Source organism: Clarias gariepinus, chromosome 12, assembly GCF_024256425.1.
Source record: "Clarias gariepinus isolate MV-2021 ecotype Netherlands chromosome 12, CGAR_prim_01v2, whole genome shotgun sequence".
In the NCBI taxonomy this organism is placed as follows: domain Eukaryota; kingdom Metazoa; phylum Chordata; class Actinopteri; order Siluriformes; family Clariidae; genus Clarias; species Clarias gariepinus.
The window spans coordinates 31,658,235-31,685,000 of NC_071111.1; the positions used below are offsets into that span (position 1 = coordinate 31,658,235).

Genomic DNA, 26,766 nt, shown 5'->3' on the forward strand with positions numbered 1-26,766 from the left:
CCAAGTTTTTTAAGGAGCACAGACTCTAGTGATGCCCTGATCTACACCGAACAGCCCTGGCACTCTGGATAAAAGTTCTCCTGGTACTGAGGTAAAGATCTGACAGACACTCCAGAACATTCCAATATGAGTGTGAAGCTGCCGAGATATAAATCAAATCCGAGGCCAAGGTTCTCTCCCAAGAAGAGCCAGACACTCCTTTCAGGTCCAGGAGGACTTTAGAAACTTTAGATCATGAGTGATTAAGCAAAGATTCAGAAGATCAGATCCAGCAGTGTTACAGTCACAGTTCAGCTTTTGATGAAGGTTTTCTGTTTATTGGGGAATGTACACCCGTCCTCACCTACAGCGCCCCTGTCCTCACCTACAGCGCCCCTGTCCTCACCTACTGCTCCCCTGTCCTCACCTACTGCTCCCCTGTCCTCACCTACTGCTCCCCTGTCCTCACCTACTGCTCCCCTGTCCTCACCTAGTGGGTTTGTGACTGTAAGAATGTCATCTAATTATCTCCTGTGACCTTCTCAGACTGTTGCTCCCACCAGGGAATGTGGAGTGTGTTTATAACATCCTTTATAACACATGTAAAACTTCCTGTACAAAAATAGAGATGAACTGAGAATAAGATTCACACACGAGCTAAACAAACTGGGCTTTATTGTGTTTTAAATTTTATACAAATTCAGTAAAAAAAAAAAAAAAAAAAATCTCGTCCATCATCTGGTAGCTTTTCCATTCTCATGGAGATCTTTCCTGAAAAAGAAGACAAGAAAAGTTCAGTCTCAAACAGGCTTTAATCTTTTCAGGAATCAGGAGCAGGTGAGATGGTGACCGACCCGTTCTCATCTTTCAGGTGCTGGTACAGTTCTGCCTTGTTACTGATGGAGTTCAGTCTTCCTGCAAACTCAGGGTGCTTCCTGGAGTTGGCCTGAGTGATCCTGCTGGTCCACAGACTGAGCAATGAGACGGGGCCTGAGGAAAGAGAAACGTCATGAGACATCACTTTGCTGCGGTTTCAGGATTTGGTGTTCAGAAAACATGAACTTGACTCAGTGTAGGGACACACAACACCAGACGCACCTTTGGATTTCTCCTGAGGCTGAAGGTCCTCCAAAGTGAGTCTGGGTTTTTTATTGAACGGCTCTGGAGAATCTGGAGAGTCCTTAATAACTCCAGAGTCACTTTCATTCTCCTTCTCTCGCTCCATAGCTCCCTTCTGCCTGGAGAACCGAAAACAGGCCGAGGATCATTAGCACGGAGAGAGGGATTTACAGCTGTGTGTGTGTGTGTGTGTGTGTGTGTGTGTGTGTGTTTGTGTGAGTGAGAGATTTTATGGCGGCACAATTTTTAGAGAAAAATATTACACAAAAAATATTCATGGAGAAATTAGCAACACGTCCTCTCTGGTAAACTGGAGAGACAAGCTGTTACACGTATACAAGTGTGTGTGTGTGTGTGTGTGTGTGTGTGTGAGATGATGTAATAACACTTGGCTTATGATTAGCTCAGCGCTCGCTGCAGAATAAGGATGAAGCCAAACTGCAGCTCGTGTGTGAAATGATTCACTCATAACAGGTTTATGACTTTAAATCACTGTAATGTTTCGTCTCCTTTAAAACACAACAATCAGAGCCGTAACCAACCGGACACGTCTCACCTTTCAGTGTCTTGCGTCCATCCTTTTTCCTCAGACTCTTTTCCATTCTTCTCTGCCTTGTCCTCTTTGTCCTCCCTTTTCCTCCCGCGTTTTTTCCTCTCTTCTTCCTCTGGAGGTTTACTCCTGCAGGCGCTGATGCACTCGAGAACCTGCTGGTGTCTCTCACTGGTCTCAACGTGCGTCTTCACCAGCGTCTCTAATTCATTCCACATGATGCGGTACTGCTCATCTCTACCGTGCACAAAACAACCAGTCCAAGTTAGGGCTGGGCGATAAAACCATAACGATATGTATCGCAATAGACACGTGATCGATATCAATAAAAAATGTGTTCAATAAAACGTTCGATAATTTTAATCGGAAGAAAACAGAGGTCGTGAAGCTAGTTTGGTTGCTGTCATGCGCACTCTCTCCGCGACCGGCACTAGGACCCTGAAGTGGTACGGTGGTCGGGATTCAGGAAGTATAAAAAGAGACAAGATGGCGCTTCACATCGCTCAGTCATTGAGTCTGCCCATGCCGTTTCCGACGCTTCGCTGGATCTTATGTTATTTTGTCGTTTCTCACAGCAGGCCGTTAATTCATGCACATGCAGTGATGAGAAAGACAAACGAGTCGATGCATGTCCATTCTTTTATTTTCTGCGTTGTCAGGCGATATTACAAACTTCCAAGTGGATTCCGTACTTATATCAAACCAAAAACTACTGAAAGAAAACAGGTTCAGGCTCTATATTCCAGCTCATCTCACATTTCCGCGTTCACGCACATTGGACTGCATTACCCACAAAGCATTGCCTGCACTGGACTACACTCCCGTAAACAGCTTGCGTAAAATCAACCTCTCTCCCGCAGCAGCAGGTATAATTGTGTAAACTCTTGCTCTCGCCGTGAGAGAGTTCTTACAATGACTCGCGTGGTTATCCTGCCTGTTCGCGCTATTTCCGCGTTTGGATTTACCGTCCACGCTACAAGGGCTAACTGATAGTTTTCTGGTCCGCTTCCGGTTGCCCGTGACAGTTGCATTAACAAAGGCACTCGCTCTCTGGTAACCTAGCAACGTAGGGAGGATACACTAACGTCAATCATGTAACAGTATCACGTTTGGTTGCGCCATGTCGTTGTCTCGTGCTGGTCTGCTGGATTCCTCTTCAAAAGCAGAAAATGCACTTATTTTATTACACTTTATTAAGGATTTCTTACATTTACTTTCATTTACTTTCATTTTGCACCCTAAATGTTAAGAGATAATTGTTAACTGTTCATTGTAACTTTAGACTTATGTTTACATTTTAATTTGAGTTTTCCATGGTTGGGCGACTATGATCACAGGAAGGTTAAGTTTAAAATAAAAATGTTTAAATGAAATATATTTTTCTTCTGGTCCTTATTTTAAATGGGTCATAAAAATATCAATAATTATCGATATTTATATATACGCGTTAATAAGATTCGAGGGAAAAGTATAGAGATAAATAAATAAGTAAATAAGGTGTTGTTTGTGCTGGTCACCGTTTGGGCCCTTTGCCCCTGGAGCCCACGGTGGAGATGGGTAAAGGGTCATTCTTCCTCTCCATGTCCACCAGGTTGTACACGGTCTTCTGACACGTAAGAACGTCGTCCTCACTCAGAGAATCCTTCACTATCAGGTTTGCCAGGGGCACCACCTGAGGAGGCGGGACAACAAGAGTGCACCACAGAACAGACCTTAACACCAACTAGTTATCTAGTTAATGTTTAGTTAAAAAAAAAAGCACCCTGACTCACTGCCTGCATGTTGAAAATAGTGGTCTGGGAAATGATCATGGGCCAGTAGCGTGTGTGTCGCTCCAGCTGGGCTTTAGCTCTTTCATAGGGCGCTCTCCCAGCGGCGTCCGGCAGCGTGTGTGGGAACGTAGTGAGACGGTTCTCTCTCATGAACTCACCAAAGTCCTGCAGGGAGAGGGAGAGAGAGAGAGACAGACAGAGAGAGAGAGAGAGAGACAGAGAGAGAGGGTGACAAAGACAGAAAGACAGAGAAAGAGAGAAGGACAGAAAGAGAGAAGCTCAGTGCGTAACAGAAAACTGAAATCCTTAAGGTTGTGTCAAATACAAGAACTATGAAACTCCACAGACTGTGAGATGTTTCCAAGTGCAGCTTGTTGTAGGAACTTGATATTTATTTTACAGCACTGATGAATAAAACAGATAAAACAATTAAACATTTTAAAATGAACATTTTTTTGGAGTCGGGATAAAAACTAAAATTGCGATTCTTTTTAACATTATTATAAATTTTATAAATGCTTTTATTTGAGGCTGTAAACCGTTGCAATTCCTCCATAATCCTCCTGGTGGCTCTAAACTGAACTACTCACACAATAGCAGGCAGCACAGCATCCCGAGTGGTAGGAGTGAAGTTTATGCAAAATTAGAACTACATCTAAACTAATTATACGGTATAAAAATCATGACACAGAAGGAATCAGTACTGAGGCATCGTTATAATATCGTATCAGTGTTCCATTTACACAGGGGTACGTGATGTGGTGATGTGATAATGTGATGTGATGGTAGATGTGGTGTGGTGGTGATGTGATGGTGGATGTGATGTGGTGATGTGATGTGATGGTGGATGTGATGTGATGGTGGATGTGATGGTGGATGTGATGTGATGTGATGGTGGATGTGATGTGATGTGATGGTGGATGTGATGTGATGGTGGATGTGATGCAGTGATGATGTGGTGGTGAATGTGATGTGATGGTGGATGAGATGGGATGGTGGATGTGATGTGATGGTGGATGTGATGTGATGGTGGATGTGATGTGATGGTGGATGTGATGTGATGCAGTGATGATGTGGTGATGTAATGATGTAATGTGGTGATGTAATAATGTGATGTGGTGATGTAATAATGTGATGTGGTGATGTAATAATGTGATGTGGTGATGTAATAATGTGATGTGGTGATGTAATAATGTGATGTGGTGATGTAATAATGTGATGTGGTGATTTAATAATGTGATGTGGTGATTTAATAATGTGATGTGGTGATGTGATGATGTAATGATGTGATGTGGTGATGTGATGTGGTGATGTGATGTGGTGATGTGATGTGGTGATGTGGTGATGTGATGATGTAATGATGTGATGTCGTGATATGATGTGATTTCATGATGTGATGTGGTGATGTGATAATGTGATGGTGGTGATATGTCATGTCATGTGATGTGGTGATATGATGTGATGTGGTGATGTGATGATGTAATGTGATGTGGTGGATGTGATGTGATGGTGAATGTGATGGTGAATGTGATGATGTGAGGTGGTGATGAGCCTTACTGTGATGCGGTAGTCAGTAACCCGGCCTCCACACCCCTCGCTGATGGACGGAGGATCCTCCAGGGTGGACCGGGTGCTGTTGAGCACGTGCAGGAAGATCTCCCCTCCATGGCAGCTCAGCATGTGACTGATCACCTTCGATCCAGCTTTACGAGGCTGCTCCAACAGAACAGAGCGACCTGGGGGAACGGGAAGAAACAACTATTACAGCTGTGTCCTTCACCCCCGGACTCCTGCTTGATTGATAAACAACATTTATAATGCACTCATATACTGAATAATAAAATTATAGTAAGCAAGTCAAAACGTGCCATTTAACAGGAAGTTGGTGAGACATGAAGAGGGTCGACTGTTGACCTCTACAGGAGAGATCCGGAACGCTCCAGTGCAGTAATGCAGCTCTGCAAGTGAAGACGGCACCAGCACCTTAATGTCAGATCATTACAGGTTATAAAGACACGGTCCTATAAAGACTGTCGAGTTCCTGCTACACCCTTACCCACACTGTTGGTGCGTGGAGTGCACCATTTAAGTGTAACTGTTTCTCTTATCCCGCCTTCCTTACTGCTGCCTCCTGTGTCACCTGTAGACAGTGAAATACACACTACATCAGGTTACCATGCGTACACACACACACACACACACACACACACACACACACACACACAACATACCACTCTTATGTAACATTCGAGCTACGAATTTCTACAGTATCTGTATCGTATCAAACGGACCACTCCACAATGTCCTACGAACAAATCACAAATATCTCACGTGTATTGTACAAAACATAGACACTGCAGTGCACCAGATACCAATATTTAATTTTATATACACAATATTTTCAGTGTGCAAGTGAATGTATAAAATGTCCGGTATGTTGTATGTGTGTATGTGTGTGTGTGTGTGTGTGTGTGTGTGTGTGAGAAATGAGTCTGCGTCACTGGTTTCAATGAATCAGCCCGGGAGCACGATGATAGAAAATGTCTGTCCTGTAAAGCTGTCCTGATTTCAGAAAATTGAGTAAGCGTATTAAGTATTGTATTGAGTATTGGTGAATTAAGTGTGTACATTTACCCCGAGTGTAGTACCTGTACTAAAATAACCAAGGACAGTGTAGTAGGTGTAGATCCTGATGTGTTACAGTGATGGTATTAATATTAATCACTATTTCTATCAAGACTAAATCTGTCCCAATACATTTATTCACCTAAAAAGATGAGTAATCTGCAGTGTCGCATCCATCACATGCGAATATCACACAATTAACTTTTTATCCATCATCTCATATAAAAAACATTCACATCGAGGTGCTGTTCCAATACTTTTGGACAGGACCGAGTGGCCTCCACCACCACCATCACAGGCCAGGCTTTTAATACCATCCTACTGACCATGTGTGAAAAGAATAAATGAATAAATTATGGCACGTACCGTTCCTGAACTCTATATGAGCGTCTCGGTGGTGCAGAAGCTCGACGTCGTAGTTGGCAGACGTGTTGGCGTGCTGCTCCTCCTTCATATCGACAGAGGGCACAGAGACACAGAGAGTCAAGTTTCACAGCAGAGAGAGAGAGAGAGAGAGAGGAGAACAGAACAGGCTAAAACTCCACACACACACACACACACAGACGTAGAGCAGCACTACACTGTATCTGGGGAAGAGATCAGCTATAAGGTGAGAGTGGAGGTGAGCTTTAAGAACGAGCTTCTGTGTTCATCCAGGATCTTACTAATCACATGACTAAAGGACTGACACACACAAACACACACACATGACTGTTATGTTCTCTGTATATTCATTTATTTAAAAACAAGCCTTTACAGAAATGACCTTTTAAACTGTGTTAAGTGTCTTCATGCTTCTGATCTCTCTAGCCTGAACCACATCCTCACTTCCAGATTTAACTGAGAACCTCAAGTTTCACCTGCTAAATGTTCTAAATGTGCCGCAATTACAAATTATCAAAAGACGTGTTCCAGTTCTAAATCAGGACTCCGTCTGTCCACCGATGTGGACCTTACAAATGTCCCTGTCCAAAAGACACCAAGTCCTTTATCATGATAAGGTCTGTTACTGAAGGACATGCCGAACAACATCTCAATCTCTCACATCCTCCATGAAGAGTGTGATTTAATGTCCAGTCTTTATTACTCGAGCAGGATGTTTGCTCTACACTCTATACGACTACATGGGTTTGGGTTTATAGACAGACGCTGTGTGACTGAGGGAGGCATGCATCCTGGGATCTGAGATTAGCTCAGGAAGAGTACTGACCTGCACACAGACATTTAATGTAGGCTAGCAAAACAAACAAAAAATACAGCATGAAAACAGCAGTCATGACAAAGCTGGAAAAACACATTCAAATCAAATCAGTTCATATTTATTTGTATAGTGCTTTAAACAATTGTCACTGTCGCTAAGCAGCTTTACACAATAAACAGAATATTATTAAAATGTGTATGAGATGTGAGTGTGTGTGAATCAGAATGATCAGATGGTCCCTGATGAACGAGCCGAGGGTGACGGTGCTGAGGGAAAAACTCCCTGAGATGGTAATAGGAAGAAACCTTGAGAGGAACCAGACTCAACAGGGAACCCATCCTCATCTGGGTGATAACAGATAGCAGGGATTGATCTCAACTCATACTGTGTGTTAGGAGGCTGGAAGTTCAGTATAACAGGAGATGTGTTTAACTAAAGTTCTAAGTTTATGTTTAAGTTAATAAAGACATGAAAACAGGTTTAGGTTCTAGAATCAAACGTTAGTAGGACACAGTGGTGTGTAGGTGTTACAGGGAGATGCTGCGTCCTATAGCTGCTCCTGTCTCGGTCTGGCTGCGAGTTTTGGGTTTTATGATGTTGAACCTTAAAGCTCAAGCCCATGTCACTGTGTTTATTCTTCACTCTATTCTGCAGAAGTCCTGCATGAAGCATGATGTGGTCACCACCATGGTATCAGCCATTAGACCAGCATGACCTGCTCTTCTCTCACCAGATGTACTGTACAAGTCAGACAAGAGTCACTTCCTCGTGCTCTCATCAGCTTGTCCATCAGCTTGTCTTATACCTTTGACTCAGGACTGTCTTCCCTTAAGCTACTCTACTATAAAGGCCTGACTGATGAAGTGTTCCTGAGAAGGTTGTCCTTCTGACAGGGTCTCACATCTCTGTAGGGAATTATGGCTTATGAGTTTTTGTCATATCCTTGACACAGATTGTGCTAGACCAGCTTAGTGGTGTTTCTGAAGGTCTTCACAGTGTTCCTGGGAACATGCTAAGCTTTGATTGGACAGCTACTAAGAGGTTCTCTGGATGCACTGCTTAGTTTTTCACCTGAACGTCAAACAGGATGTACGTAGTCTCAATCTGGATTGCCTTTGCCAAGGTATACTTATCTAAATAAGCAGACTACAGGTGGGCAGATAAGTCTCACCCTTCATCCCTCACCCTCCCCACTGGAGCCCCCTAGGGGTGTGTCCTAAACCCCCAGCTAGAAGGTGTACACCTGTGACAGCTCAGCAACTTCCAGCTCCTCCCACTTTCTAATCTTTCAGTTTGTTGACGACTCCGATGACATCCAGAAGACCCACCTGGAGAACTGAGAGCCACCTTCTCCTGAACGTCAGAAGGACAAAGGAGTCATCAGTGGACTTCAGCATGAAGCTGCAGAGGAGCTACCAGGCCTATGAGGTCAACAGGACCCCCGTGGATTGGATTGTTGGTGAGCATCTTTAGACTACCCTCCTGCGACTTTAGACTACCCTCCATCATGGTGCTGTGTCATTTTTAAACCCGCATCCAGAGATCATCCTGAGGGGAAACACCCAGTTTGTGAACTGAGACACGAGTGTGATCGGCTAAACGGTCAGAACATCCATCAAAAAAGGACAAGAAGACAAACTCCAAAATGTCTTCAGCACCTGAGGACTCTAATGAAATAAAACTAATGAAACCATCACTAGTAATGCCAAAGGTTTATAGTTCAGTAGATTTCCAGAATCTTCTGAGAAAGTCCAGTTACATATACTTAGTCTCTGCTAACACAGCGTCTCCAGGCGGTGATGGTCTCCAAGTGAAATGAAATGAACTTTTAGCAGGAAATCCTAAACCTGTTTAAACATGCTGAATAAACCAGTACAACCATCAGACAGAGTCTACAAAATATTATTAACACAGCATGTTTATCAGAAACACCGACACAAAAGAATAAAGAAACACAGGCGAGAGGAAAACCTCAAGAGGGCACGACCTGCCCCTGAACGCCACACACCTGCACCTTAACCTGAAGAGAAGATTTGGAACGAAATCCCTGAATAAACAAACAAACAAACAAACAAACAAGTTTCCACCCGAGTCAATACTGGACATCTCTGTGCTTTTGTGGTCTGGCTCCTGAAACCTACTACTTCTACTCTGACTGAAACTTTGGCTTTGGATCAGAAGGTGCTCGCTGTGGATTCAGATCTAATTTAGATTCACAGATTAAGAGAAACTCTGGTGTAGTATACAGGATATTTTACTTTATGTTCAGCTCAGACTCAGACTGTGCAGTTAGCAGATGATGGAGTTAGTCTGTGTGTCTGCTCCTGGCCTGGAAAGTCACTGATTAATTATGTTCTCAGTCTCTACGAGTCTCAGTAGTCTGTAGGAAATGAGATCAGAACCGTCCCACCCTAACAGGCCAGCTGCGCCCTCAAAGGTACTCCTATAAAGCCCACATCAAGCACCAGAGCCTCATCTGGACATCCAGCAGTCCAGTAACAATAACCTGCTCAACACACTCATTAGTGTCATGAATATCAACTGCTGCATCTTTAAGAAACCAAGTGATTTGTTCTATCAATCTGTAGAACATCTCTATAACAGATGTTTATTAACAACCAACAGCTGGATCATTCAGTAGTGAGAGTAAGAAACTCACATACGATGAAGTCAGCTGACGACCATAAGAAGAAAAGAATCTCTGGAGTTTATCTTCCCTGACGGCGCGGGACATGTTCCAGGACCATGAGGAATTAATTCACCCCAGTGAGACGTTACAGAGTGGGTTCGACTCTCTCATCACAAGACCATCAGCAGAATAAATTAACACCAATCTAGACCAGAATAAATGTTGTGATGATGCATGAGGCTGTTGAGTCAAAGCTAAAAGCGGTCCAATAGAATACCAGTGTGTGTAACTGTTTTGTTTTTCCTGGGCCTGGCAGTGTACATGAGTTTAACTGTGCATATGTAAGATCCTGTGTGTGTGTGTGCACGTGCATGTGCTTAGAAACACATGCTATGTGGTGCCATACTAAACATACTGCATGTGCTACAGCTAGCTGGTGTTTAAACACCTCTCAGGAAGCTCTCCGTCTCGTTAGCCTTCTGAATTCTCCTGGATTTTCTCAGTTAGCAAATATTTTGGAATGTAAAGTCCAGTCCTCAGGTTGAGGCGCGGCTCAGGACGACTGTCATAAGGACAGTGGACAGGTTTAACTGAGCTTTGCTGTCCATTTACTGTTAGACCGGTGCTCTTACCTTCATGGGGATGTTAGTGATGGTGGTGGAGGCCAAGTCGAAGTGCTGCTGCACCAGGATGTTGAGTTTGGAGGCCAGGTGTCTCCCAGCGCGGACACTGTGCACCTCGCTGCTCAGCACAGACGTCACCTGATACACATTACAGTCGTTTAAAGGAACCTGAACCAAACTGAAACGTGTCATCGTCATCAGCCTTTAGGGAGACGACTAACCTCCTTCTTCTGGCGGTCTGATACCAGGGTGTCGTCTCCTTGTGGGTAGATATGGACCAGCACAAGCTCACACTGCTGAATGGGCATGAGTCTGGACCACACACACACACACACACACACTACACATCACAAACTACACTCCTAAACTGAAATTAAAACTGAATGAAGTAGTATTGTGTAGGCACCACACACACACACACACACACACACACACACACACACACCTGTCCGATCCTGCAGCTAGCTTGTTCTGCTCCTGAATCGTCTCCAGCACGCAGTCCTCCAGCATCCGCACGTGTGTGTCACTGAGAACAAAACAGTCACGTCTGCTCAGGAATCCAGTTTTTATGATTAAATAAGTCGTTAGTTACACATGGAAGACTGTTTTCCTAAATTCCCTCTTCCTAACGAGAACATCCACCTGTACCCATGTGATTGAATGCCGTCATGTGATTGGCTGATCGGATTCCTGCATGAATGAGCAGGTGTACCTATTAAAGTGGACACACTGGACCTCTGGTTTGTTTACCTCTTGGCGTTGGTGAGGCAGATGATGCGCCCCCTGTTGGACACTCTGTGCGCCACGTCTACGAGGGCGGTGCGGGCCTCGTGCTGGTACGCTGTGATTTTGCAGAGGGACTCTACTGCCGCCACCAGGCCGTGTAGAATACTGCAGCACTCCGGGTCCTCGTGCGGGTTGGGGGGTCCGACAGACGCCAGCGCCGCCATTAACTACACAGAGAGCCGAGAGCTGTGTGATGAGGACGGGCCGACCACACACCAGGTGTGTGTGACTGTGAGAACGTGGAGCCTTACCTCCTGAACACTCTGGTCTTCCTCTCTCCACGTGTTCAGAATGTGACACTCGGAGTCACTTACGATGTAGTTCACCTGAAAGAGGAGCACAGGAGCTGAAACCCCACCGAGCTCACACACACACACACACACACACCCCGTCCTGACCCGCGCTCATGTGTTTATCTTACCAGCTTCCTGGTGGGGTAGATGTCGAAGAGGATGCGGCAGTACTCCATGGAGCACTCCACTGCACACGTCCAGAGGGATTTGGAGACGGGGGCGAGGGGGATCATGGCCTGCGCGCGGCTCTTCGTCAGCATGTCACACTCGATCTGCTGCCTGCTCGACTCCGCCATGTAGGGGCAGTGATCCACCACGAACACCGTCTTGTGGGCGACCGAGAAGATCATGGTGCTGCTCTCCTGCGCCCGTGACCTTGACACATCAACATGGGGGGTACACACACACACACACACACACACACACACACACACACACACATGAGAGTTAACCCTGAGCATCTGTATGAGCTTCAGCCCCAGGGTGTGAGTCAGGGTGGTGGTGTGAGGGGATGAGATCTAAACACACCAGGAGTGACAGGACAGGAATCTAATGCCCCTCCCCCAGTGTGTGTGTGTGTGTGTGTGTGTTATTGACCTACCGTGTGATCTGCACTAGTAAACGCTCCACTCACAAAGCCGCAGGGCCTGGAGCGAGCACGCGCACACACACACACACACACACACACACTCGCGCGCGCGCACTGCTGTCACTACTGCTCCGTCTAATCACACACACGTACAGTGTACACACACTCTCTCTCTCTCACCACACACACACACACACACACACTGATCCGCCGTGAGAAACTTCTCCACACACAGACACACACAGGGCGCGCGCGCACCCCCACCTGACTCCGTACAGAAACACTCAGCGTGCTGATGGTTCCGGTCCGGTCCGGTCCGGTCCCACCCGGGACACCGCGCTGGTCCGAACCCGCAGGAGAAAGTCGTGTTTCAAACAGCAGGAGGTCCGAAAAGCTTTGGACGATGAAACGGAAACTTCACGTGAAGACTCGATGTGTTTATTCTCCACAGGACTGAATGTATTTATCAACTCGACCACTAGGGGCCACTAGTGCGCGTCAGACGCCACACTTCCGGGTTGAGTCGGAATGCAGCCAATGAGCGCGCAGTATTGTCGATGACGTCACCATCGTGCGCGCTGTGCTGGAGCTTCCTAAACTGTGTGTTTTACACTCGTTATCCACAAAACACAACATTTAACAGCACGTGCGTTCGTGCGCATGCAGATATCTGAGAATTATAATATTTCTACATCTAATCCTTCTACACAGTGACATCATTTCTCTCCCTAATTCATGTTTTAACCTGTCACGTGATTTGGTGTGAATGGAAGGAGAGCCTCCAGCACCATCACTGGTCTTCAGGTCCACTCATCAGGGCTTTCATGGCAGCATCAAGACCTCGCCCCAGGACTTCGTGGTCACCGAGATCGACGTGCGAGGGCAGCTTGTGAACAGTCCGAGCGTTCCCGAGGAACCTGTGAGGGTCAGGGATGATCTCAGAGATGTTCCTCACAAAGACACCAGCAGAGGAACCCTCCTGACTGAGGAAACGCCTTCCGCTGACGGCGCAGGTGATGGCGAGGCTCTGAGCCAGGAGTGTTTGGACCTGAGTCTGATTCTGGGCTCGGCTCTAATCGCGACCTTGGACCGGTTTGCCAGCGGCGTCCAGGCCAGCAGTGAGACACGCAACATGGAGATGTCCCTCGGAACCTTTCCTGATAAACACCAGCGAGCCATCGTGCACAGCGCCGTGAGACACACCTACCCCTTTCTCATGACGGTCACCGACCACGAGGAGATCCTGGTCAGAGAAGACCCAGACTTCAGAGAACTTTCACAGCTGGTGTCTGTAGAGGAAGCGGAGGATTTCTTCAGGTTCAAAGACGCCAAAGTTCCCGGCTCTACCTTCAACTTCCGACCTGATGACATCAAAGAGCACCGGACGTCTGTTCACCATTTTGTGAGCAGAAAATTTGGAAAGCTGGTGGAAACCAAGAGCTTCGGGACGCAGGGGAGAACTGCTATTACAGTGAGGCTGAGGGAGCGAGGGGGACACGCCAGGAAGAGGACGGCAGCGGAGCGGGACGAGCAGGACGTCTACACGGGTGAGAGAACAGGAGTGAAAGAGTCATGCTCAAGGCCAAGTGACTGGGTGTGCACCGAACCTCATCCTGTCTGTCTTTGCTTTACAGCTTTAACATGTCTGTCCTTGTCCTCAATAAGGTTTTACTCTGAGGAAAGAGAATCTCGAGACGTTGGAGGCCATCAGCTACATGGCAGCAGTGCTCGGAGTTCTTCCCTCCGATTTCTCCTACGCTGGAATCAAAGACAAACGAGCCGTAAGCCATCAGTCTATGGTCGTCAAGAAGATTTCTCCAGAGCGGTAATGAACATCACGCTCTACAGTGGACACATCAGGTTTAGTTTTATTCTCTGCTTTAAAATGTTGAGTCCAGTGTGATCAGAGACGTGTGTCCCTGCTGTCTGACAGGTTGTTGGCGAAGGCGCAGATGTTTGAGGCGAAAGGAATCCAGCTGTCTAAACTGCACCGGGTGTCTGAGCCCCTGCGGCTGGGGCGTCTAGCAGGAAACCGCTTCGAGCTCGTCGTCCGCCACCTGAAGCCTCACGAGTCCAGCGCAGGAGATCTGGACGGTCTCGTGAAAGAGGCTGTGGAGAACGTAAAGGTGAGCCGGCGTATTTCAGATCAGTGGAAGCACATGGTGTTATAATTTGGTTTAACATGTTTGGAATCACGTTGTGTTTCATTTATATTTAATGACACCCTGCAGACTCGGGGCTTTGTGAATTATTACGGCCCACAGAGGTTTGGAAGCAGCCAGAAGGTGCAAGCAGACCGAGTGGGGCTCGCACTCTTGCAGGAGGACACGGTAACTCTGGTTTCACCCTTTTTGCCACCCCAGGCCACCCCACAGCCCAGACATGTAACTTTTCAGTAATACGGGTCTGAATGATGAACATTGTTTTGCTGGATTTTTTGCTAATGTATTCTGTGTGTGTGTGTGTGTGTGTGTGTAGAACGCAGCTCTCAGGTTGTTCCTGAGCCCTGAGGAAGGTGATGACCTTGAAAATAAAGCCAAGCAACATTTCCATGAGACAGGTAAGAACACACAGGCTGGTTTTACACCCCAGGTGTGTGTTACAGGGTGTTTAGTTACACCTGCAGTGCAGTATTCACTTAGGACTCTGTTTAGATAAATAAGATTACTAAGTGTCCAGGGTTCGGGTTGGGGAAGTCGTCCTGTCCTCTTTGAGGTGACGAGTGTGTTCCTCAGGGAACGCTAAAGAAAGCCTGGCCCTGATGCCCGTGTACAAGGCCAGGGAGCGGCTGATGCTGCGAGCTCTGCACCGCTACGGCGGCGGCCCGGACGGCGCCACTCACGCCTGGCTCAGCCTGCCGCACGCCATCAGGGTGTTCTACCTGCACGCCTACTGCAGCCGCGTGTGGAACCAAGCAGCGTGCTTCAGGCTGCAGGCTCTAGGACCCAGGGCCGTCCAGGGAGACCTGGTCTTATCTACGTCCTGCAGCGAAGAAGAAGCAGCTCAGACCTCACAGGTGGGTTCCGGCGTAGGGTGTGAACGGGACTCGGTGTACGGAGTGCGGGTGTGTGTGTGTGAGTGACCGCAGTGCTGTTGTGTCCTTCAGGTGCACGTCATCACGGCTGCAGAGGAGCGCGACGGCGTCTTCTCACTCGATCAGGTACCTCCGTCACTTCACCTCACGACACAAACAGAGGGCACGTGCTGTGTGTAACATGAGCTCATGTGGTGGTCTCGTGTATCCGCTCTCGTCCAGGTGGTCCTGCCCATGCCAGGAAACAGCGTCAAGTACCCCGAGAACGCGCTGGGCCCGTGGTACCAGGACAGACTGGGGCGGGACGGCCTTCGCTCCTGTAGATTCAGGATCCCCTCGCTTAAACTCAACGTCCCGGGCTGCTACCGCCCCCTAGTGTCCTACCCTCGTGACGTCTCCTATAGCCTGCACACTGATCAGGACACACAGGACACGGTCGTGGAAGCGTCCCCGTGCAGAACCAACCTGGAGCTGTCCTTCAGCCTGAACGCTTCCTGTTACGCCACCGTGTGTCTCCGAGAAATCATGAAGTGTGACCCGTAGGAGATCCGAGTGACCACACACACACACACACACACAAGCAGAAAAAATAACTAAACACTGCAAGGTACACTTGGTTCTTATTTTATTTAAATTGAATAAAAAAGCAAAACAACATGGTGTCAGTGTTTTATATGTTAAAGTATTTATGGGACACGGAGTCCTACAGTTCAGAGTCTTAAGTGCTGTTCACGTCCTTCACCACATGGTGGCGCCCCCTCTCAGTGTACCACCCTGGGGTTCGTGCCTTTGTTTGAGAGGGACTACAGATTCGGACACATGGTTGTTGTTTAATACACTCCCAGTGAGTAACATGTCTACGGCCTTTACACTGAAACACCTTGTGTATTAACCCACAGCTGTGTGTGTATAAAAGGACATCAGTGCACCGCGTGTTCTCGTGCTATTCTGTCGCGGCCCGCGGCGGCGTTTCTGTGTTTTAATATCAGTGACTGTAGTACATGATGTGTGTCCTGTGAACATATCACTGATGGATGTTGTTTAAAACACTGAGTTTCCAGATGTTTCCAGATGCTTGAGAACTGCAGAGGGAGCTGATGATCACAGTCACTAGTTATAGTCGATACTTTGGCCTGACACACCCACACACACACACACACACACACACACAGACCCTCCCCTCACCCACACACACCCTTTTTAGCTGACTGTATAGACTTTATAAAGATTTACACGGCACAGACCCGACACCTTTAATAAACCCCTCAGACTGTTTAATATCGCGCCCCCCCCCCCCTCTCATCTCTCCACCCCTCCACCGGACGCCTTCTGCAGGAGCTGGAGCATGATGGGATACACCGGGGCGAAGTTCTTCCCCTGTCTGGCTTTCACAGACTGCACGTACGCCTCCAGAGCTCCCCTGAAAAACAAAGAAAGAGACGTCTTGCGCTTATCTAAAAAAAAAAAAAAAACTAACAATAAAAAAAATGCTGGTTACAAGATGACACGCTGATGTGAAGACGCGGTTACCTGATGAGGACGAGGCGGTCCTTCTCAGATGGATGATCATCCAGCCACTGGGAGAACCTCGCGACAGACCACTCGGCCCTCTGTGCAGAGAAGAACGTTACACAGAGGAGTGTTTATCAGGACTGTGTGTGTGTGTGTGTGTGTGTGTGTGTACCTGGTGAGGAGACTTGAGCTCCGCCGGGGCGCGGGAGAACAGGAAGTGCAGGATGGTGCTGTAGGGAATCAGATCACCCACCGCCTGACTGCTGGATATGTGCTCACTAGTCTGGAACAGAAGAGGCCTGGAACACACACACACACACACACACACACGCGCACATACACGATGTTTATCACTGATGGGATTTTTGATGAAACTAATTTTAACTCTAAAAATAAAGCATATTTTGAGCAAAACCTTCAGAATGTAAAATAACGGGACGGACCGAAAATAATCTCATTAATAAACTCTGTTATGATTAAATATTAATTTAATAAAGTCTGAGGTTATGTTTAGTAATTTTGTGGAAGCACTTTGTTCTCTGAGAGAGAGAGAGAGAGAGAGAGAGAGAGAGAGAGAGCTCCATCACTACAGACTCAGCGTGCACATCTCACACACACTCTACACACACTCACCTAAAGGAGCGCAGCAGGCGGTACACCTTCCCCAGGTCTGATATTCTCCTGCAGAGTGGAGCCACAGCCAGTTCCATCTGAAACACACACACACACACACACACACACACACCACTCCTCATGTAAGTGTATAGCATTTGGACATGCTCTTGATCTTCTCACAGTCTGAGGTCAGAACACCTCTCCTCGTTCTCCTCCAGCTGACCCACACCCTCGTTCTCCTCCAGCTGACCCACACCCTCTCCTCGTTCTCCTCCAGCTGACCCACACCCTCGTTCTCCTCCAGCTGACCCACACCCTCTCCTCCTCGTTCTCCTCCAGCTGACCCACACCCTCTCCTCCTCGTTCTCCTCCAGCTGACCCACACCCTCTCCTCGTTCTCCTCCAGCTGACCCACACCCTCGTTCTCCTCCAGCTGACCCACACCCTCTCCTCGTTCTCCTCCAGCTGACCCACACCCTCGTTCTCCTCCAGCTGACCCACACCCTCGTTCTCCTCCAGCTGACCCACACCCTCTCCTCCTCGTTCTCCTCCAGCTGACCCACACCCTCTCCTCCTCGTTCTCCTCCAGCTGACCCACACCCTCTCCTCGTTCTCCTCCAGCTGACCCACACCCTCTCCTCGTTCTCCTCCAGCTGACCCACACCCTCTCCTCCTCCGTTCCTCTGTACGTACCTGGGCGAAGTCCCCGGCCAGTCTCATCTTGCCGCCCTCACCGAGCGGCCGCAGGAGGCAGGCGTGGCGTATGAAGAGCGTGATGGCGCGCTGGGCGATGGCCTCGGTCCGGTCGTACAGGAAGTCCACTGACTGCAGGTGGCAGAAGTAATCGTTCATCACCCGCGATATGAAACCCTGCAGCTCGCGCATGTACAGGGAGCACGGCATGTCCGGCTTCTCTCCAGCTGAGAGGGGACTGGGAACACACACACACACACACACACACACACACACACACACACATTAAACATGCTCAGTTGAGTGCTGCCTTCCTAACCAATCAGAAATGCTCTGAACTAATACAACTCATGAACTTTAACATGACTTGACTCATTTCCAGACTAAAGTCAGTTTAGTGTGTGTGTGTGTGTGTGTGTGTGTGTTACCTGGAGAAGTCCTCCTGGTGCATGGTGAGGAGAATGGCTTCCACAGAGTCTGTAACAGACAGTAAGAGCGGCTGCACTGCGCTGTCCATCAGAGCCTGCACTGCCTGACACACACACACACACACACACACACACACACACACACACTCAATATCTGTATGTGATTCATCTTCAACTGAAGGTTTAATCATCAGATAATCTCATTAAAAAATATATGAAGAGAGACGTGTGTGTGTGTGTGTGTGTGTGTCTGTTACCTCTAAAGATGATATAAGTATTTGTTCTGCAGCTGGAGGAAAGGAAGGAAGCGTGGATATTACCTGAACACACACACACACACACACACACACACACACACACACACACACACAGTAACAGCACCAGTGAGTCCAACTGAGTTAAACTAATCACAATATAAACATTGATCTTCTTCTTTTATGATTAATTATTCATCAACGTTCCATCAATTCTAAAACTGTAACCAATCATAAGTTTATTCTTCAATATATTTTATTCATGTTGCGTTTCGATTACAATATCCACAACTGAAGTGACATCATGTTATGTTTATCATCATGTTATGTGTATTACAGTCAGGTCCATAAATGTTGGAACAAAACAAAGATTCTTTTGGCACTTGTCCTCTGTTCATCACACACTGAATCTGAAATGAAACACTCGAGGTGTGAGTGAGCGGAGTTTGGTCCCTGGAGACACTTTGCCAGGTCTTTACTGCAGCTGTCTCCACCTGCTGCTGGTTTCCGGGTCTTTCTGCCTTCAGTCTGGTCTTCAGTGAGTCAAACACTCGCTCTATTGGGTTGAGATCAGGTGACTGACTGGACCAGTGAAGAACATCTCATTCCTTTGCCTCGGGTAGCTTTCACTGTATGTTTTGGGTCGTGACCCCTCTGCAGTATGAAGCGGCGTCCTCTCGGTCCTGCGGCATTCATCTGAATCCGAGCAGAGAGTCTCGCCCTGTACACTTCAGGATTCATCCTGCTCCGTTTATCAGCAGGCACGTCATCAATAAACACCAGAGACACGCTTATACACACACACACACACACACGTGTACTGTAACACCGTCTACACCATGCCTGGATCATGAGCTGTTCTTTTCCTTTTCCAGCACGTCCAGTCACGTCATGTTACCAGCAAAAAGTAAAAGAGTTCTTCTTCACTATGGACAGAATTCTGCACTCGTCCACTTTAGTTGTCCTCCGTGGTCTTCTAGGCCTTTTGCTGCTGAGCTCGCAGTTAATTCCTTCTTTTTAAGGACGTTCCAGACTGTTTTATTGGCCACGCCCCCACGGAGTAACAGTATACACCTTGTCAGGGACTTGTTCCATTATTTATGACCCCAAAAATGGGAGTGTATATATGTGTAAGTGACTGTAATTCCTGAATGGTTAATGCCACACTTTTGTCAAACTGCTTAAATTAACTCGACTTCACTCACATCTCGAGTGTTGTTTATAGATGTGTGTGTGTGTGTGTGTGTGTGCGTGTGTGTGAGATACTTACTTTAGTCAGAGATTGCTGCAGGTGATAGAGTGAGTTCACCACTGCTATGTTTCTCCTCTGTCCTTCAGTCAGAGGTCCGATCACCTGGCTGGCATCGCCCTGTGTACACAGCTGTGGGGAGAGACAGAGGGGTGTGTGTGTGTGTGTGTGTGTTTTAGTGGAAGTGACACTGAGAACAGACAGAGGGTTTAGGGTCATTATTCTACTCATACTGAAGCCTCGGTGATCCACTGATACCCACAATGCACCTGATATCTACTTTAAAAACAACTACGCTTTAAAGTGTCCCCCGGCGGGGTGTAAGATCAGACAGGTTACTGTGCAGACATGAGTGTGGCGTCTCACCAGGTGCTCAGACTTCACACAGAACAGCTGCACGGTCTTGGTGATGTTCTTGGTCACAGCGATGGTCAGGCCAGGGTCCACCAGGGACACGTTCAGCTCACTGCGGGACAGAGACACATCCGGCAGGTGATTAGGGCATTTAATCACATCATACCTGGATGATCCTCTAGTCGTCATCACCCGTCCCACAGTATAACTACTTTTTACTGTTCATCCAAACACACAAACAGCAGAGACAGCAGTAAATGTGGGACACGAACCTGGCGATGGTTTTGAGAACGCTGTCCATTTCATCAGTGGAGGGAGGAGCGTGACCCCCCTGTGGAAACACCAGGTTGATGGGGTCGAACAGGCGTGAGAGTGATTTGGACAGGTACGCCGCTTCATAGGGCTGGAGGGAGGACTTTAGGGCCTTTTCCAGACTGGAGAGGAGAAGGAAAAAGGATTTATTTGCATTTATCCTCAAAAAAATGTATAAACATCTTGATAGTATATAACAAATTTAAATAATGAATAAATAAATTTAAAAAAAACCCAGCTATTGAAGAGGATGGGTCTGTCTGTCCGACTGTACTGTCTGTCTGTTCCCTGTCTGTACAGTACAGTCAGACAGACAGAGAACAGACAGACAGACAGTACAGTCAGAGAACAGACAGACAGTACAGTCAGAGAACAGACAGACAGTACAGTCAGAGAACAGACAGACAGTAGTCAGAGAACAGACAGACAGTACAGTCAGAGAACAGACAGACAGTACAGTCAGACAGACAGAGAACAGACAGACAGACAGTACAGTCAGAGAACAGACAGACAGACAGTACAGTCAGAGAACAGACAGACAGACAGTACAGTCAGAGAACAGACAGACAGTACAGTCAGAGAACAGACAGACAGTACAGTCAGACAGACAGACAGACAGTACAGTCAGACAGACAGAGAACAGACAGACAGACAGTACAGTCAGACAGACAGAGAACAGACAGACAGTACAGTCAGACAGACAGACAGTACAGTCAGACAGACAGACAGAGAACAGACAGACAGTACAGTCAGACAGACAGAGAACAGACAGACAGTACAGTCAGACAGACAGAGAACAGACAGACAGACAGTACAGTCAGACAGACAGAGAACAGACAGACAGACAGTACAGTCAGACAGACAGAGAACAGACAGACAGACAGTACAGTCAGACAGACAGAGAACAGACAGACAGACAGTACAGTCAGACAGACAGAGAACAGACAGACAGTACAGTCAGACAGTACAGTCAGACAGACAGAGAACAGACAGACAGTACAGTCAGACAGACAGACAGTACAGTCAGACAGTACAGTCAGACAGACAGAGAACAGACAGACAGTACAGTCAGACAGACAGACAGAACAGTCAGACAGACAGACAGTACAGTCAGACAGACAGAGAACAGACAGACAGTACAGTCAGACAGACAGACAGTACAGTCAGACAGTACAGTCAGACAGACAGAGAACAGACAGACAGTACAGTCAGACAGACAGGATTCAGTGTACTGTCTGTCTGTCTGTACTCTACTGTATCCATGCACACAAATTACCTCATTTTGATTTATTGTGTGTGCCAATAGTTTTGAGCAGATTAAAGTTCCAGCTCACTCAAAGCTCATGAACCACATTATTAGCGGTCATACGTTTACATCATTACATAACCTCACTGGAGAGAACTGGGACTCGGTCTCTGTACACATACTGAATCTAACACACTCGAGATGTGAGCGAGGTCCAGACTTTCAGCTTTAATTCAAGGGGTCGGACAAAGTGTGTCATTACCCATTCAGGAATTACAGCCACACACACACACACACACACACACTCACACACACACACACACACTCACATTTTGGTGGCTTCTGAATAATGGAACAAACTAACATAATTTCAAACATACAGACTGCCTTTAATACTTGGATTAAATCCACTTCACTCACGTCTCGAGCATTATGAAATCAGTTTGGCATGGTTACACAATTTATGGACCCGACTGTACTGTAACGGACTGACACGGACTTATGGGTGTAATGATCAGGGTGCACATATTTTTGCTATGTATGTAACCAGTGTTTTATTCTTTCAGTAACTAGCATCAATGCACTGCTGTGTGTGTGTGTGTGTGTGTGTGTGTGTGTGTGTGTGTGTGTGTGCGCCTGACTCACTCGTAATCGGGTTTGGTGTGTGTGAAGAGGTCCTGTGTGTCCGCCTCTGAGACGGTCATGTCTACGTCCAGCCCTGCGGCTCCGTTACCCAGAATGCCCTGCATGTTAGCGCTGTACTGCTGGAGACGCTTCCACAGCTCGTTATACAGACGCAGGAGTTTGGGGAACTCTCCCTCCAGAGCCTGCTTCAGGAACGTGGAGGCTGTGAAGTGAGAGGAGGTCAACACTGTCACCACATGATGCTGTGACACACACACACACACACACACACACACACACACAGAACCTCCCTGACCTTCTGTGCTTTTCTGGAGCTCCACCGAGAGCATCTGTGTGATCGAGTCCCAGAACATGTACATGATGTCTGACTGACCGTCCTTCAGAGGAACAGAGTGTACACACACAGGTTAAAAAAGGCAAACCATCACACACACACACACACACACCAATTGAAAAATACTTTTCCACACACACACACAAACCTTGATGAACTCATCCATGAAACACACGTGAGTGACAGGGTCTCTCTTCTTGGTCAGGACCTTGTGCAGGTGCTGCACCTACACACCACACAAAGACAGGTGATGAGGTCAGAGTCTGCACGCGCACGCTAACGTCCATCAGGACGAGGTCTCGTCTCCAGCGTCACGCACCTGAGAACAAGCGGCACATATCTGGTCCATCATCTTCTCCAGGTTGGTCCACAGAGCAGCACGGAAGGTAGCGGTGTTACCTGGTGTGGGCATGATGGCTCGGCCTGGGGCACCTGCAGCCGTGCACACACACACACACACACACACACACACAGACACACTGAGATTGAGTCCTACAGTTCTACAGCCTTGTTTTTCTCCCTGCTTTAAATTGTGTGTAGAATTTATCATCATCATCATCACCACAAAGAGACGAGCAGTACTGATTAACCTCTAACGTTAGCAGGCTGAGTGAGGACTTTAATGTCCAGGGCACTGGTGACGCTCTCGTGGACAGACGTCTTGTACCCCTCCACCACGCTGAGGATCGTCTCCCTCAGACTGCCCAGGTTATAGAAGACCTGAAGCGCTGTTCCCACCTGAGACGGGTTCTGAGCAGAGAAAGGAAGAGAATTCAGTTTCTCAGTATCACTGATATATCAGAAATCCGTCTGTACATAACTGATCATGGTATAGAACACGCAGTAGAGGAGCAGAGACCTGTGTTGTGATGAACGATGAGAACGGAGCAGAAATCGACTGTGCTGTAGTACACTGTAAACACTCACCTCACCCCACACACACCCAGCTCTACACACTCTATAGGCTGTTTGCTCTACCCGGTTCTCCCCGGCTTTCTTCCTGCACTCCTAAATAACGTCTAACGATTACCAGATAGGAAAAAGTTTCTCAAGTTAGAAAATAAATTAAAAGTCTGAAAGACTTCCACGCGAGTGAGCAGCTAGTTACCCAACCTGCTGTTCTCCTGATGAGTGACACTCGATCCTGACTACGCAAATAACTGAGAAGACAACCTGCAGATCCTCCAAGAGCTGCGGCGATAGATGGGCCTACTACGATAGATCATATGGTAATGATCTCAGTGTAAATGGACCCTGTGGAAATGCGGATGCGGTTAAACCGACTACATTCAGGGGGCTACAAATCCCTCAAGGGAAGGTGAGGTTTGGCAAGAGAATCAGTATCCTGGGCAAGAGTGAAGATCAGGCCCTCAATGTCTCGTAGCCTCTCGCTGAGTCCCATCCAAATCCTGAAGACTGGATGCTGAGGCTGTGAGGGTCTGCCAGGCACATGCTGTGGAGAAGTGACGTGGAGAAAATGTTGGCAGGCAACAAAAGAAATGAAGTGACCGAGGAGGAGGGTAGGTTTCTGGTGCTCCACCAGCAGCAGGCGTTCCAGGATTAAAGAATCAAAACTCTGAAGACTGGTGGGTCCTGCCTGTTGACCCGACAGCTGACTCACAGTGTAATTGCAGTGAAAAGGTGCTTCTATGAAGTATTGACTCGGGGGTGAATACTAATGCATGCCACACTTTTCAGATATTTATTAATAAAAAATTAATAAACCCATTCATCATTTCCCTTCCACTTCACAATGATGTGACACTTTGTGTCGCTGCGTCACATTAACGTTTGTAATTGTAACGTGACACAATGGGGAAAGATGTAAGGGGTGTGAATACTTTTGAAAGACACCGTATAACGAGGCTAAATGCTGGAGCTGATGAATCACTGGCTGATCGTTACATTGTACTGTAATCTGTACTCCACATGTCTGAGTGTGTTTCAGTATCCGAGGTGAAGGAGAGCCGGCAGCACACACTCATACGTACCTGTATCTCCATGCCCTGCTCTAGAAGTCTTTTGGCTTGGTTCTCCACCTCCAGATGGGCACGGCTTATAAACAGCAGATCGTTTTCAATGACCTCAATGCCAGACAGGTCCACCCCCTGGAACAGGTAGTCTGTAAGGAAAAGGTCCAGACCGTAATTAAAGAAGAGTGTGTTCCAGATGTGCAGACGTCAGCGTCTCCCAGGAGAGAAGAGGCATAACGATAGGAGGGAGAGCTGAGGGAGAGCTGAAGGAGAGCTGAAGGAGAGCTGAAGGAGAGCTGAAGGAGAGCTGAGGGAGAGCTGAGGGAGAGCTGAAGGAGAGCTGAAGGAGAGCTGAGGGAGAGCTGAGGGAGAGCTGAGGGAGAGCTGAGGGAGAGCTGAAGGAGAGCTGAAGGAGAGCTGAGGGAGAGCTGAGGGAGAGCTGAGGGAGAGCTGAAGGAGAGCTGAGGGAGAGCTGAGGGAGAGCTGAGGGAGAGCTGAGGGAGAGCTGAGGGAGAGCTGAGGGAGAGCTGAGGGAGAGCTGAAGGAGAGCTGAGGGAGAGCTGAGGGAGAGCTGAGGGAGAGCTGAGGGAGTGTGTAAGAGCTTAACAAAGGTGAGAAGATCAGGATTAGGATGAAGAAACTGAGAGGAAAGGTGGAACATCCACAGACACAGAGCAGCAGTCGTGTGGTGTGTGTGGTGTGTGTGGAGTGTGTGGAGTGTTACGGCCCTGCAGTAATAAGGCGGAGGTGGTTCCCTCACCCAGCTCGTTCAGGCTCTGTGCAGCTTTGGTCAGTTCACGGCTTCCTCCCTGGAGCTGACCCTGCAGCCGTTTACTCAGATACAGGATCCGGATAATCCTCCTCAGGAGGTCACACACCACCTGGAAAAGGAACAGACCTGATCAATCTCGTCGCCTTACACACATAACACACACACACTTTATAAAAAAAACAACAGCTGGGAATCATGGGTAGACTGGGGATTCACTTCGACTTCACTCAATCGCACTTACGTTTATCAGCTGATTTATCATGAATTTTAAACTATTAAAACACTGTTAATTGTGGCGGTGATTGTTTAAATGTCACGGCTCAAAGTGTTAACCTTTATTTACTGCCAATTTTCCAACTTATAAATAAGGAGAGAGAGAGAGGGAAGGAGAAAGAGTGAGAGAGAGGCAGAGAGAGAGAGAGAGAGAGAGAGAGAGAGAGGGAGAAAGAGTGAGAGAGAGGCAGAGAGAGAGAGAGAGAGAGGGAGGGAGAAAGAGTGAGAGAGAGGGAGACAGTGAGAGACAGAAGGAGGGAGAAAGAGAAAGAGAGGGAGGAAGAGAGAGAGGGAGAGAGAGAGAGGGAGAAAGAGAGGGAGGAAGAGAGAGAGGGAGGGAGAGAGAGAGTGAGAGAGAGAGTGTGAGAGAGGAGTACCTGCAGTCGAGCGAGCTGTGAAGTCCGAGCCACAATCTTATTATAGGGATCCACGATTTTGGTCTTTATCCTGGGCACGAGAATTAAGCAATGTGAGCGAGCGCACACACACACACACACACACACACACACACACACTGCTTGAGCTTTACCTGTCTACAGCACTCTGTAACGCAGCAATCCGTGCCTGCATCATTTCAAGGACACCTACAACAGATCAGATCAGAAACACCGTGTCTGTAACATTGGCCTCATGAATCCTCTACACATCTTCCAAAAAAATAAAATAAAACACTTTTAGTCAGAGATCCCTCTTTAGATAAATACTGGAACTGGAAGAAATTGCTATATGATGGGGGTGGGGTGGGGGGGTAGCGGTTGGGGGGTTTAATGCTTTGTGCTGCTGATTGGCTAATTGGAATCCGGCACGAATGAAGGTGTTTCTATTAAAGTGGCCAGTGAGAGTAACTATATGATCCAAAAGTAAACAGAGCGTTCCCCAGCAGTGTGAGCGCGTCTCTCGCGCGTC

General features: G+C 47.5%; 3 protein-coding genes across 5 annotated transcripts in view; 1 reads left to right on the forward strand and 2 right to left on the reverse strand.

The window, feature by feature from the left end:
- Positions 1-637: 637 nt before the first annotated feature.
- Positions 638-12,582, reverse strand: ints13 (integrator complex subunit 13). 2 transcript variants are annotated; one of them, XM_053509032.1, is made up of 17 exons: positions 12,431-12,582; positions 11,706-11,952; positions 11,536-11,610; positions 11,249-11,451; positions 10,944-11,024; positions 10,720-10,810; positions 10,508-10,636; positions 6,412-6,493; positions 5,477-5,560; positions 5,289-5,378; positions 4,978-5,156; positions 3,421-3,585; positions 3,166-3,320; positions 1,655-1,885; positions 1,078-1,217; positions 834-969; positions 638-750 (listed from the first exon to the last, which is right to left on the reverse strand). In XM_053509032.1, exons 2-17 carry the CDS (start codon positions 11,925-11,927, stop codon positions 714-716), a joined length of 2,100 nt encoding a protein of 699 aa, XP_053365007.1. In that variant the 5' UTR covers positions 11,928-11,952; positions 12,431-12,582; the 3' UTR covers positions 638-713. The 2 variants fall into 2 exon arrangements, with proteins under 2 accessions (XP_053365007.1, XP_053365006.1); XM_053509031.1 differs by lacking the exon at positions 12,431-12,582 and adding an exon at positions 12,179-12,416.
- A 157-nt stretch (positions 12,583-12,739) lies between these two features.
- Positions 12,740-15,780, forward strand: pus7l (pseudouridine synthase 7 like). 2 transcript variants are annotated; one of them, XM_053509033.1, is made up of 8 exons: positions 12,741-13,713; positions 13,832-13,991; positions 14,100-14,292; positions 14,398-14,496; positions 14,645-14,726; positions 14,902-15,182; positions 15,273-15,326; positions 15,423-15,780. In XM_053509033.1, the coding sequence occupies exons 1-8, from the start codon at positions 12,933-12,935 to the stop codon at positions 15,741-15,743; spliced, it is 1,971 nt and encodes a 656-aa protein (XP_053365008.1). In that variant the 5' UTR covers positions 12,741-12,932; the 3' UTR covers positions 15,744-15,780. The 2 variants fall into 2 exon arrangements, with proteins under 2 accessions (XP_053365009.1, XP_053365008.1); XM_053509034.1 differs by lacking the exon at positions 14,398-14,496 and having other exon boundaries at positions 12,740-13,713.
- A 713-nt stretch (positions 15,781-16,493) lies between these two features.
- cog5 (component of oligomeric golgi complex 5) overlaps positions 16,494-26,766 on the reverse strand; it is an 18,586-nt gene continuing 8,313 nt past the window's right edge. Inside the window, exons 4-22 of the mRNA XM_053509030.1 lie at positions 26,390-26,444; positions 26,238-26,307; positions 25,576-25,696; positions 24,834-24,964; positions 23,433-23,592; positions 23,162-23,274; positions 22,991-23,068; positions 22,804-22,885; positions 22,509-22,710; positions 20,578-20,739; positions 20,318-20,417; positions 19,973-20,083; positions 18,706-18,768; positions 18,449-18,552; positions 18,021-18,258; positions 17,346-17,422; positions 16,885-17,011; positions 16,731-16,810; positions 16,494-16,620 (exon numbers count right to left, since the gene is read on the reverse strand). Coding sequence (XP_053365005.1) covers positions 16,500-16,620; positions 16,731-16,810; positions 16,885-17,011; positions 17,346-17,422; positions 18,021-18,258; positions 18,449-18,552; positions 18,706-18,768; positions 19,973-20,083; positions 20,318-20,417; positions 20,578-20,739; positions 22,509-22,710; positions 22,804-22,885; positions 22,991-23,068; positions 23,162-23,274; positions 23,433-23,592; positions 24,834-24,964; positions 25,576-25,696; positions 26,238-26,307; positions 26,390-26,444 — 2,195 coding nt within the window. The 3' untranslated portion in view covers positions 16,494-16,499. The remainder of the gene's footprint in view (positions 16,621-16,730; positions 16,811-16,884; positions 17,012-17,345; positions 17,423-18,020; positions 18,259-18,448; positions 18,553-18,705; positions 18,769-19,972; positions 20,084-20,317; positions 20,418-20,577; positions 20,740-22,508; positions 22,711-22,803; positions 22,886-22,990; positions 23,069-23,161; positions 23,275-23,432; positions 23,593-24,833; positions 24,965-25,575; positions 25,697-26,237; positions 26,308-26,389; positions 26,445-26,766) is intronic.